Genomic DNA, 14,316 nt, shown 5'->3' on the forward strand with positions numbered 1-14,316 from the left:
GTGAATATAATATTAAAAAGGTGAAAAGAGCAAACAGCTGCAGTTTGTCGGACATCCCCACCTTTAGCTAAAATACAATAGAATAACATAAAGCCCTTTTCTGTATTTACAAACTTCTTTGTATTTAATTTTAATCGAAACATCATCATGCGATTGCATAAGATAGTGTTTAATTTATTTTGAAAAGCCTTCAGCGCTTTGATTTTATATTACGAAATGTATTACATACTAAATCGTGTGACGTCATTTCTGTGACGAAAAACACAAGTTTTATTTAAACTATCTGGAATTTAAGGACATGTTGGACGAGGTGTTTCTTAAGGCCAAAAAAATAGGTCCGTCTGGGGTCTCCTTGGAAAAAAATCCAGGGTCGGTAGGTAGGGATTTTTTTTGTTTTTCGGGTACTAGAATGGAAGGCTACTAAAGCTTATAAGAAATACATGTATATATATGCTTTGTTTGCTTGATATTACATCTTACATGAACGAAAATTAAAAAAAAAAAAAAAAAATTTTCTTTTTTGGCGACTCCAATAAAAAGTTGAGGGTCGGCGCCAATTCGGGAGACATGTCGGGAGACCCGAAACGAACCTATTTTTATTTGGCCTAACATTTAACTATTTGTTTAAAGCATCGAACGTGCAAAACGTTCGGATTGCGTGTTTATCATGCATACATGTAAACTTCGATAACCATAAAATAGTGTGGTTTAAACTAAGTTTCGATAAAGACTGGAAGAATAGAAGTGGAAGTGCATATCCAGGATTAAAGTTGTCCTTTTTATTGTTATAAACAATGGATTAACGATGTCATTAAGGTAAGCGTGACGTTTATACTAAATTAAAAAGTGTTTTCTATAAACTCTTGTTAGTCACTTTATGATGCTAATGATTGTTGCTCATGGCAATCCTCGCCGTGTAATCATTTCTTTAACGCGTCGGACAAATTCCAGTACACAATGATACTTACATAGTATTCTATAATATCTCTTTGAATAACCAAACGCTGCACAAAATGCATGGTATTGATGGTATTTAAACAGATTAATTTCGTCCTGGTAGTTTATTGTCACAGCCTGACATGCATACTGTAACATAGCCGCTAAAGACTCCGCCCACCAGTTCATTTACTTTTTTCTTGAGATAATTAAATAAATTGGCTTACTTTTTATTTTTTATCAAAAAGAAAAACAACGTGGAATGATGATTTCAAAAATGAAAAAATAAATATCTTTTTTGTTAAAAACAAGCGAATTCAAGTGCTAAATTTGGCGATGACGTCATCAAATGGGGAACTCCCGGTATGAAGACAACTAGCGTTTTACACGAAAAATTCTGATGCATTATTTGTAAGGGGCGTAGCCAGCGATACGCACTTACGCACGTGCGTAACATCATAAAAAATAAAATACTTTGAGTCATTTGAATCTGAAGTTTGGTAACGCCACCACCGGAGAGTCTCTCGCCAACGCTTTCCTTGACAACCTACGAGCTGCCGGAGTTAACGTCCCTGCAATGAGAGGCCAAGGGTACGACGGGGCCGCAAACATGTCTGGTTGTCACCGCGGTGTCAAAGCCCGCATTCAACAAGTACATGTAGTTCCAAGAGCACTTTATACACATTGCAAAGTGCATTCCTTGAATCTTACTATTATTCACGCGTCCAAAGAGCCCTGTGCAAGAAACATAATGACGACCGTCCAGGCAATAGCATTTTGTTTCCAGTACTCAGCCAAGAGGTTATTACGGTTTCAAGTATTCCTTAGCAATAGTGATGAGGGTTGGGCTGAGATGGACAGGAGGACCAAACTCAAAACTTTGTGCGAGACCCGGTTGGTGGCCAGAGCCGATGCCCTTTTCACATTCAAGGCTTCATTTGGAACGGTTGTGCGCAAACTTGAAAATTAAGCCCAACAAAATGATGCAAAGGCTGGCGCTTATAAAGCAGCTATTACACAGTTAAGTTTCATTATTGCACTGGGGTTGTATAGCATGTTCTGTCTGCGTGTGTGCCGCTCTCAAAACAACTTCAGGCTGCTTTATGCGATCTTCTGCAAGCTGCAATGGAAGCTCAGGTCGTAAAAACACAGGTAGAGGCAGAACACAACTATCCCTTTGTATAGCATGCATTGTTTGAAAAAGCCGTTGAAATGGCAAGCCCCGTTGATGTTGAACCTACATTTTCACGCGCAGGGCGACAGCAGAACCGCCCTAATGCACCGGCAGCTACCGCATTTGACTACTGAAGGGTCAATATATGTATTTACCATTTGCGGACCATTTACTTGCAAAGCTTCAACAACGCCTTTTACAAAGAAATGAAAGATATGCCATACAGTACCTATAACCAGATCGTGTTCAAGACCTCAATGATCAACGAACAAATGCAATCTTCTCATCAGCACAGGCGGACCATGAAATTAACATGGACAAATTTCATAGAGAATGTCAGCGTTGGAAATTCCGCTGTAAACAGACACAGATTCCATCAACGCCTACTCTGAAAATCATGCTGCTCTCTTTACCGGAAGACTTGTATCCGAATGTTGCTATGTGCTTCTACCTGTTGCTTGTGATGCCAGTATCAACTGCTTCAGCAGAACGCTTGTTCAGAACTATAAGACGCCTTAAAACCTACTTGAGGTCAACTATGACTACTGAACGCATGTCTTGACTTGGCCCCATGAACTTTCACAGGTATAGGGAACTGAACGCAGCTAGAGTTGTTGCCCTATTTGCACAAAAGAGGAAAAGACGTTTGGCACTTATCTTTCATGACAAACTTGTATATTTATACACAAGCCAAGCTAAATGACAATGACATACAATGTCTATCATCTGATAAATTAAACCAAAAAGTCAAATAGCAGAAATAAAGTTTGAACATACTATTTTCATTAAAAGTTTATTACATCTCATGACTTCTTTGTCTGTCACAACAAGTGAAAGCACTTTTCAGATAAAATACAGGATGTAATAATAAGTGCCCAATATCCCCTCAAATTCATCTCAGCGCCTACCATTTAAGTTATTATTTTTAAAAGTTTTGGGGTAGGCTCCCAAACCCCCAGAGGGAGGGGGGGGTACACCCTCCCACACCCTCCCCAATTTGTGCGTAACATTCCTTTTTGTCTGGCTACGCCCCTGTAAATTGTAATATTGTCACAATAAATACAGAAAAGAATTTTAGAATATTTAAAAGCCGTAAATTTGATCATTTTTATCTATTTTATCATTATGATCAATCAGGAGACGCCGGTTATTAACTTCGAAAATTTCCAGTTCCGGTTTCCGGTTCGGATATTGCTCGCGCAGATACCAAACTTCTCAAAACCACAATCTGTTGATCTACGGTCAAATTCACGTGTTACCGTATAGCTATACGTGTTACCGTATAGCTCGCTCTCCGAGCTCGCTATTACTCTTATAACGAATAATCGGCATCGAGTAGGCCGGAATATGATTACATAATATTTGTTTTGTTTTGTTTTCAAACTTTGGTAACACGCGAGTAAACAATTTAAACATATTGACAACAATGTCGTCGTCAGTTTTTAAAATTAATTTCGCGTTTCTGCATCGTTCGGTGATCCACCGATACCCCATGACGCCCTTATGAGTGAGGTTCCGGTAGGCATCCCGGAAGACCCCTTGCAGCATGTCGTGGTACTCTTCGAACTCCACTTCCATCTGTCTATGAAGCGCCGAATCCCTAACCCTCCCTAGAAGGAATAGCACCCGTGAGACTCCGAACTTCCGGTCATACGTGTCGTTCCCCCACGTCCTGCGTATCGCCAGCCGCTTTTCGAAATCGTCCGGAGCCGTGTGCACAATTATCAGTACCGATAAATTGTTCACTGAAGAACACAAATGTGGATTTTCAATTACATGTATTATTTTCCATTTATTGTAACTGCATACTTCGTTTTAGACGATAGATAAATGAGCTTATCGAGTTCATGTTGGGGCGTTACCGCCATAAGTTCTGATTGTTGTGGGTGGCGCAACCGTCGTGGTCGTAATCTTGTTGGTCATGCGTATGGGATTGTACTTTTTACAATACATGCGGATAGCATTTTCTCATAAAGGAAATGCCTAATTATGGTTAAACCATTTGTATATACTTAATAAGCAAAGACAGTTGCACACTAGACAATTATAAAATAAATAACAGTTATGTACCAAGTGATTATTTTAGCTTCTTTTACATTCCAAAACAATGCTCAGTGTTATTCGCAACGCCCTTCACTTACATACGTCTCTAAATGTTCTTTTCTTTAGACACACGAAATGAATGTAGTTATACTTTGTATGTGTATACAAATATGTTGGTAAAATTAATATAATATTCATTGTATTGTTAAAGGAAAGTTTGTGTAATTTGCATGCGAGGCAATGAGTCCGATTTAAATAAACACTGTTTTTATTGACGTATTAAGCACCAGCTCAATCGTTCTTAATTATCTCAGAAGCGATTCATCCGACTGTTATCTATGATGCGGTTTCGTTTTGCTTTTGACCTTCTCGATATAAAACTTGAATACCATTCCTTTGAAACATCGCTTATTGATCACGGTTCTTTGTCTGTTTGTTTGGATTTTTCACCTTTTTCGCCAATATGCCAATATGTCTGTCATATCACGGCCGTCCAACTGTCCTGGGCTAGCCGATATACCAGTTCACAGTGCGCATATTCAGGCCATTAACAGACAACTACTTGAGGGGCGGGGAGGGGGATGGCTCAAAATACAGACATTGAAAGAATTATTGGTTTTCACACGAATTAATCTAGCGAGTTGTTTCGTAGGTCACTTCAGAAAGTAGAATTTCTTTTGTTTGCGTTCATTTCCAAACTTTTCCGGATATCATTGATAATTGTGTGGAGGAAATTAACGTAAAAATCTATGTTAATACATTTGATGGCACGCTGTCCGCTAATTGGTCGTCAATGTTAACTGATGTTAGTGTTCGAATGTCGTATGAATAGATATCGTTGCGGGAAATTAAAATGGAATATATTGTATCACACACAATAAAAAGATAAATATGTTAAGACAGATGTGGTCTGGTAAAAAAAAATTAACGAGATACAAAATGCTCGTTTTTATTCTTTTTGTGGCACAAAATGTTTCAGTTTAATTTCCCACAACGGTATCTATTCATACGACACACGAACACTGAATAGGTTCATGAACATGTGTTGAATATTTTGTCCCACAAAAAAACACACAAAAAGAGCATGTTGTATCTTGCTAAATCTAAATTACCAGACCACATATAGCGTTGAAATTGTGGCTATTGCTATAAGGAACACTGGTTTTTTATGGGTTAACTTTTTATTTTACGAAATATTTTACGAACTATTCGTTGATTTTGAGTGTTAATTGGGCTTTGAAACATTTCATGGAAATGCCTTACTGAGTGTCGCGTGATAAATTAAAAATATGTTTTAATATGTAATAAACCATGTTGTTAACTGCCCATACGCATTAAACATATGTAATAAACCATGTTGTAAACTGCCCATATACATTCAACAATGGAATGGCTGACATCAGACTAACACGTTATTTGCAAAGCAATATCGCCACCTTTAAAATACTCAGTTATGTTTTTGGTAAAATTTTCTGACTGTTATTTAAAATTCCATATATCACATTTCCCATTTTTCTCGTTGACAGATTTGTTTACATGCTAAAATATGTCTCTTCTAAAATGTCAAGTTTTATTTATTAGTATCAGATGTTTAATATAAAACAAGGAGTTCAAACGATATAATTTGTAATGTGACAGACACAATATAGATGTTAAGTATTCAAGCGCTATAGACAAAAGTTGTTTGTATAAAACACTTAAAGTTGTTTCAATGCATACAATGATATTTAAGAAAGTGAAAGGACAGCTAAATCATAACAGGCAGAAAATAGAACAAAAAATATCATCTGTTCCAATGAAGAGTGTTGAAAATAACCACAATCAAATATGCTATCTGAAAGACAGATGCTTAGATGTTACCAAGCATTATGCGTTTTTTTTTAATAATATTTCATCCATTCGCTTTCTCTGAACATTTTATTTTTTAAAAGTCAAATATGGAAAGAATTTTCATAGCGATCGAGTGCTTTTTATTATTTGGAATATATGAGACAGTGTCTGAAACTTATGTGTGTGGGCCCTACAATAAATGTGAATGTTTTACAGATAAACATCGCTCGGCTATGAATTGTGAAGGAAAGGATATTCCGAGAATTGCTGAAATATGTTCTATTCTAGGCAATATTACTATGGAAACAAATGCCACACTAAAAGCTGGTAGAAATAATTTTGGATATTTAAACGCAACAGAACTTAAAGGATGTGAACATTTGTATGAACTTGACCTTAACTATAATCAAATAAGCGAAATTGGAAAAAACAGTTTTCTGGATTTTACCAATTTGGAGATATTAGATATATCCAGAAATGATTTCCCGGTCTTCCAAAGTGAGTGGACAGCAGCCTTTATGCCGCTATCTTTGACAACTCTGATTCTTAATGGTTGTCCTGTGGGTGAAACTGCTATACTCAGCTATCCAAATCTTTCACACCTGAGAAAACTGCACACGTTAATAATTGATGGTCTTGGCGACAACTTTGACGTTGGTAAACACACAACTAGGCTGAAAGAATTGAGTTTGTCAGGATTATATTCCTACAATCACTGTGTCATACCCCATATTTCAAACTCGACATTTTACCGGTTGGTATCAATCGTGAAACTTAACATTTCAGCTTGCTCGGTAAGAAGTATTTCAGCAGGGGCGTTTGAACATCTTTACCATCTCAAAGTATTAGATCTTTCTTATAACAGAAAGCTTGGCTTCGGATCAATAGAAAATATATCCTACGGACTTCAATTTACCAATATTCGTAGTGTAAACATGTCATACATTCACACCACGTTTGGGTTGGGAACACGAATATTAAAGCAAGATCTCTGTTATCTTTGGAACACCAGTGTAGAAGAAATGTTCCTCGCAGGAAACAGGATAATGTCATTTGAGACAAATGCGCTTATTTTGCTTCCTAAATCGTTAAGTACCATCGATGTGTCTGAAAATGATTTAACATTCACACCGTACTTGTTACAGACATCATGTATGACAAACGTCCGAAATATTTTTGGCGCTTTGCTGCATTGCGCTCACAACCCGTCCAGATACATTTTTGAAGACACTGAAGACGAAATAAAGAATGTAAAGAGAGGGCTTTTTCTAGATGTCCCTATATGCAGGAAGCATTTCTAATGCAAATAGCGGCGAATAAATCGCCTTGTTATTATATACATCGAAATCAGAGAAACATATCACTTGATACTGATTTTCCAAAACATCTAGAAGTTGTGGATTTTCATGCGGGGAATTTCATTTACAATTTACTGATTAATAAAAATATCACACCCAATGCGAATGCACTCAAGTATCTTGATGTGTCGAATAACGTTTTCAACATATTCACAGGTCAATATGGACCGTTTCCAAACATTGAAGTGTTAAATATATCCCGTTGTTACATAATGCAAATCGGAGAAAAGTCGTTAAACTATCCTTCATTAAAAATCCTGCGACTAGACAAAAACTACATAGGGGACCAATTAGCCGACAGTGTGAGATCAAATATATTTGCATATTTAATATCATTAATCACTCTCATTTATCATCAAACGACATTACGATTTTGCATACATCGACGTTTTCGCCACTGACAAATTTAACAAATCTAGATCTTAGCTACAACAATATCGGAAATCTGGATATAATGCAGTCCTCGTTAAATAACTTGTTACACATAGATCTACACGTTAATTCCCTTCACACTCTTGCCAGTCATATTCGGACAGGTTTAGAGCTAAATGCTAAAAAAAGAAATTCTTCTTTCGGAATCGACCTACGAAAGAACTTGCTAGATTATGCGTGTGAAAACCAAGACTTTCTAAACTGGCTATTTGAACATCAGAGCAACATGAAGCAGTTTGAGATGTATGTTTTTAGATTGTCAGATGGTAGGAGCATGGATGTGAAATGGTTCAAGAACGAAATCAGCCACCTAGAAAGTAACTGTAGATCTTATACGCTTTTGATCGTCCTGTGCTGTATCGTGATATCTTCAGCTCTGGCCACAGTTGCAGGAGGTATGATATACCGACATCGATGGAAACTCCGATACCTGCTGTTCATGTCTAGAAAGAGATTCTTCGGTTACCGACGATTGCCGGACTACACGCTAATAGAAAACTACAGATTTGATGCGTTTATTTCATACGCAGAGGACAATTTCAGATTTATTTTAGATGAAGTTATTCCAACACTTGAGACGGGAAACGTTTCTTTGTGTCTGCATCAGCGGGACTTTCTGCCAGGTAACGCAATTTCGGACAACATTATCCACGCCATCCAGAGCAGCAGAAAGACCATCGTCATCTTGTCAGAAGCCTTCCTGAGGAGCAAGTGGTGCATGTATGAATTCAACATGGCTCGAATGGAGAGTATATACTCAAGGGAAGACAATGTGTGTCTAGTGATCGTGATGCTTGAACAAGTCCCTCACGACAAGATGCCGTTGGAAATGCTTAGATGGATTCAGGAAAACAGTTATATCGAATATACACCTGAACAAGACGGTAATATAATGTTTTGGGAAAACTTGAAGTTGGCAATGCAGTAAAAACGTAAAGTGTCGACAATAAATTTACATCTATACATGTCTTCGACAATCAAACTACGTCAGTTAAACATATATGAATACATAGTTCAAATTGTTGTTATCTGGTTAAACGCTCAACGATATGCCATGCAAATGATCTCGTTCTGATGTTATGTTTGATCCCCTGCTGATTGCAATTGGATTGTCACTTTGTGTCAGTGTATAAGAACTTGTACTATTGTATGTTTAATATTTAATATCAGCCATGTTTTTGTGTATCAATATGAATATTATGACTCTTGAAACGGCATCGTACGAGTTCCATATGATACTGCTGCCGCGTATAATAAACAACAATCTAGCTTTTAAAACAGTGCAAACATGTACATATTGTTTATGCCACCATACTTTATAAACTAGTTCAAACATAGACACCACCTATATAGTTGTTTAGAAATCACGAATTAAGCATTGTCCTTATTTAAATACAACGTTTTGCATTAAGGTAATTAGGTACTGACAAACGATGACTGATATAATTCCTGCAATGATTTGATTATGATTGGCAATGCATTTGTCCGGCTCATATTTGGATTGAATAACTATTATTTACAAAATGATATTTTACTTACATCATCTCATTCTGGCGCTTAAGATTTTGAGGTGTGATGTTCCTATTTAAAAGAATCAATTACATATTACTATGAATTGACAAAAAAAATATGATTAGTAAAATTCCTGCTGGATATCCTCTGATGGTATCGAAGTCAGGCAAACCAGGACCATGTAAACATTTACTTCAAAAAGCTGCCTGAATTATATCAAAATGAGACGTAAATCTAAATTAATGTTCTACTCACTCTTTTAGAAGAGTCTTTGCTTCCTTTGCAAATAAATGTATCAGCTTATATAATTCAGCTTTTCAGTGACGGTCTTCTGACACTTTTAATAACTTTGTACATGTCATTAGAAAGACAAAGAGCAGATTGCTAGCATCATAACGGAATATTTATAAGAATATGTTGAATTGTGTATATATGAAAATATTTATTATTCACATATATTAAATGTAATATAAAGGTTGTAGGTCAGAATAAATGTGTTGTTGTTTTGTGTTTTATTGATGAGCTTTGCTAGAGATTGTTTGTCTTTGTTGCTTTAGTTTGAAAGCTATACCTTACTTCAGTAAATTATTTCCCCCGCTAATAATGTTTCTAAATATTGCGTTTATGTATTGCCGTTCTTGAATGTTTATATATTTCTATGTTTTTGTGGCATTATGCTGGATTTTGCATGAATATGCTTTGACTATTTTAAGTTGATTTATAAGTCTCATACATGATATTGTAAATGAAATGGTCAAATTATCTATTTAATTGATATTACTTCTTGATTGAATTGGAAATTAAAATATATTATTTGAATTAAATTCAATGTTTTACAAGGACAATACAATGTAACTATAATTGAAGTTGTTATTTATGGTAGTTAATAAAATATGTACGCTCTCACTTGGCAAAACCTATTGAAAGAAATTGGCTAATTTTAATCTTGAATGTACATGTTCAATTATTGAAACATTGTATTCTTGTTCAAGTTGTTACCATACCTTTCTAAAAATATAAGTCTGATCGAAGTTAACTTTCACTTTTAAAGTGATTTTGAAATGTATTTTATAAATACTTGTTGTTTTGGCATTAAACACACAGCTTTAAACAATGAAATTTCCAGTCCCTACTAGACGTAGTTTTGCGAACATCTGGTCATTGTGAGCCTAAGGGAATTGATAATTTGCTATTGCTTACACATTCCTGTTTCATTGTTCAGCTAAATATATTGTTTTGTTTCATAACATGTTCTTTTTACATACATTTTTAATATTGATTTATTTTGGCTAAATTGTTATTTACATATTGTAAAATGTTTTTGAATGAATACTTTTTAATTATGACGTGTGTATTATAATTGTCATAAATGATCTAATATGTACAGGGAATGCACATGTGTTTCAGGATTTGCATTGTGATGTTTTGTCGTGTTTATGTTGCGGATTTGGGATGGATTTTATTAGACAAACTCGGATTAAAATAAAATTATACTTATTGTTTAAAAAAAGAAAAAGTGTCTTGCGTTGCAGCGACGAAATTAATTAGATGGCTGACGTTTCCAGAAGCTATGACGTAGATCTATTGAGGAAGTTGTGGGAATATAATGGTTGCACGCAACATCGTAAACATAAATGTGTAACACATCAATATATGATACACTATTGCTAACACAACGGACATATCAGCTAAAATGATTGACACTTTGTCACATTGGAATTTTTATATTGTAGATTTAAACGACTTTTAAATTATGCATTTCAACAGGTAGGGTAAACTGTAAAAATGGCGATTGTTGAACTTGAAATTGTAAACAAAGTGGGTTTTTTATAATAAAGTTTCCTAACTCTTACACGTTTTATTTTGCGTATGCTTATTGCTTGCACCATTCGTCAACGCGTTTTAAACCTCATACCCAGATGATCAGTGTTATGTGTACTTGTTTTACTAAAGATTATTGAGATTGCAGTGTAGCATTAAACTCTCAGATGTCTGAGGGCTTAAATTGTTGTATAGGACAGTGACCTGATATTACAGAAAGTGAGCAGAGTTAATTTTTTATTATTGGACAGTGTTGTAATAACACTGTATTATCACAAAATATCAAACATCTGTTATCGGTTGTTGTAATGACAGTTGCATGATAAATTATATTTCACAACACATACTACACCGACCGTTTTCGTTTGTTTTGTTTTCCGTGTATATATTACTCTTTGTTTCTTTTTCATGGTATTGCAGCTTTCTAGCATGGTCTATCTATTGCCATATCAATCTAATATTGTATGATGCGTGATGCTATTTGTTGTTTCTCGTATATTTGTTCGGTATATGTTATCTTCTTATCTTCGTATATTGTCTCATTTCCTATGATTATTATTTTCTAAAACATAAATAAAAAATCTCGAAACGTTCAACTATCTGTTTGTGTAAGTATTAAATATCATTCTTACACCCGTCGACCTCATAATAACAACCACAATGAATGCACCAAGGAACTAAAAGTATGAACAATATATGTGCATACCGTTTTAATAGTTGAATAAAAATTCATGAAACACACACATTAAATAACAAGAGCAACTATGAATGTATCAATACTTTTATTGAGTTGAATACTGAGTGAATTGGCATGGTAAACTGAATGTGTTTATAAACACTGAATATAACAGTGGTATCGATGCAAAAACGGTTAGATGATTGACCTTTCATATGTGTGTATAATTAACGGACCATTGCTAAATATCTTCCGTAAAACGTTTCTATTCATGCGCAGATTTGTTTTCATTGATTGACTTTTGGAATAATGGGATTTCCTACTAAATCACTGACATATTTATAAAAAATATATACTGTTTCAGTTTCTTCTATACATTGACAATTATTCGTTTTAAATGTTTCATCGGGTTATCAGATAATGCAAGAATTATCAACGACTATATTTCAAAATTGAATATCTTCATGGCACCGCGTTCATCAGCAATCTATACAATACTGTAGCCGAATAGTGTATATTCTTTTTTTGTCATTTCGCTTGGAAAAACCTCGCACTTTATACGTGTAAATAGTTTCATCTGAAGGCAGCAAAACATCTTTTGTGATACAATTACACACATAAGTGTAATTACCATGATGGTGGCAATAATGCGACTGTTGTGCAATTTTCAATAAGCTTATTAGTGAATTTGGCAGTAATAAACATGTAAAAAATAATTATGGGTTGTCTGAAAATTTCATAAACTTACTTTTTCAATTTACCAACAGTGTAATTAATTGTATATTTAAGTATGCAATTTTGTAAAAATATTCTTTTACTCTGTTATAAAAACGTGTTATTCATTTTTATAAAACCGTTACATATATACACATAATGTGTTCTTTGTCGTAACTTTTCAACGTCAACATTTCTGAAACGTTGTGGTCAATCATGAAATGCTTTATTGATGATGATGTGATCGTACCTGGTGTACGGGTTGGTAAAGTGATTCTTAGGATCGTAACTTGTATACGGGTTGGTACAAGTCCTACCTTTTACAACATAATATATCTACGACTGCAAGGATAAGCATAAGTCCGGGCGTGCTACCCCCAATGGCTGCGATGACTGCAGTTGTTAGACCTACTGATGAATGAAGATAAAAAGAGCTCAAAATAGGGAAAGAAAGGTAATCGGAAAAAAAATGGTATTTACATTTTCATTTTCGTCAATTTAGGTACTAGTTATCAATGTTGCATGAAAATGAAGTGGGTAACCATATGGCTCTGAACTTGCACAGTGTGTGTACCTCCATTTGAAGACCAACATATTAAAGCAGACCAATTTCAATGAGCTGATGTCAGGTCTGTTTGATATACCTCAAAGGTTATTCATAAAGCTTCACAACATCACACTATAACATATTCTGATCACCTCTTGGAGACAATTTGAAAATAAAATAGTCACATGTATAGAGGACATTGCGAAGGACACTGCTAAATGTCAGGCAGACTTAGAAATATGGCCCAGGAAAACACTTAATGTACCTTCACCACACTTGCAATTTATGGAACCTAAAAATGTACCCGGTCACATAATTCAGAATTATTTTTGCCTTGTCTATCCACTAGTAATTGAGCCTTGCGACCGCGGAAATAAGTAAAAAATAAATTCAATTTCAAAGCCAATAAATAATATTATAGCGATGTTACCCAGGCTGAATCCGGAAAGAAGATTGATATGTGGACACCGTTTCCGCTTTAGCTAAGGTTGCATTACACTATGTTCCGACCTAGTCTAGTTTCGGTGTATAGGTGGCCCAGCTCCAGAATTTCCGGATGAAAAAACCCGCATTGGAATTGTAGTACCTTTTGATAGCAGTTCACGTATTTATCCTATTAAAATGGCTCTTATGAAACCTTCTGAACATTCTAGAAGTCACATGTTAAGTTGAATGGTCATGAAGGATGATCACAAGATTTGTTCTAATGGTTTTGTTCCTGTGTAGTTGTCCCCAAATACATTAAGCAAATATTTAAATATAAACATTTAATTTTTTGTTCGAAATATTTTAAATTAAACGTTTGTGATGGAAATGTGCCTAGAAATTACATATTTAAGATCCATAAATTTTTTATTCTTTAAGTTCTAATCTCCACCCTCTCAGAATAGTTCAGTTCCTTTGGGTTTCAGACGAGCATTTTTAGGCCCATGTCCCTCTTGTATAACAAAGACAACTATGAACATAGACAAAATGTGTATCTTTTATTGAAAAATGAAAAGTCTGGATAATTAGATACACATCTCTATAAATATTTCTTGCTGATCAACACAGGTAAATCACAAAACTTTAGTAAATTGGATGTATTTCTTTATTTGCAAAACAAGGAACATACTGGAATGTGAAAACTTGAATATAAATAACTAATATCATCAATAACATGGCACACAATTACTATATGAGCTGCTACAATAGGAAAATAGATATTATGCTTATGCAGCCAAAGAGCTCCAGAACCAGCCTGTGTGCCTGCAACAGTCTGTTCAGGAGCTAC

At 35.1% G+C, this 14,316-nt stretch overlaps 1 protein-coding gene and 1 long non-coding RNA gene across 2 annotated transcripts in view; both read left to right on the plus strand.

Annotated features, from left to right (window-relative positions):
- The first annotated feature begins 701 nt into the window (after positions 1-701).
- Positions 702-10,484, plus strand: LOC127843124 (toll-like receptor 4). The gene is made up of 2 exons (XM_052372963.1): positions 702-816; positions 8,029-10,484. The coding sequence occupies exons 1-2, from the start codon at positions 806-808 to the stop codon at positions 8,699-8,701; spliced, it is 684 nt and encodes a 227-aa protein (XP_052228923.1). The 5' UTR covers positions 702-805; the 3' UTR covers positions 8,702-10,484.
- Positions 10,485-10,581: 97 nt separating this feature from the next.
- Positions 10,582-14,316, plus strand: part of LOC127841232 (uncharacterized) — a 15,543-nt gene continuing 11,808 nt past the window's right edge. The window contains exon 1 of the long non-coding RNA XR_008030804.1: positions 10,582-11,057. This is a non-coding gene — a long non-coding RNA (uncharacterized LOC127841232). The remainder of the gene's footprint in view (positions 11,058-14,316) is intronic.

Source organism: Dreissena polymorpha, chromosome 8, assembly GCF_020536995.1.
Source record: "Dreissena polymorpha isolate Duluth1 chromosome 8, UMN_Dpol_1.0, whole genome shotgun sequence".
Taxonomy (NCBI): domain Eukaryota; kingdom Metazoa; phylum Mollusca; class Bivalvia; order Myida; family Dreissenidae; genus Dreissena; species Dreissena polymorpha.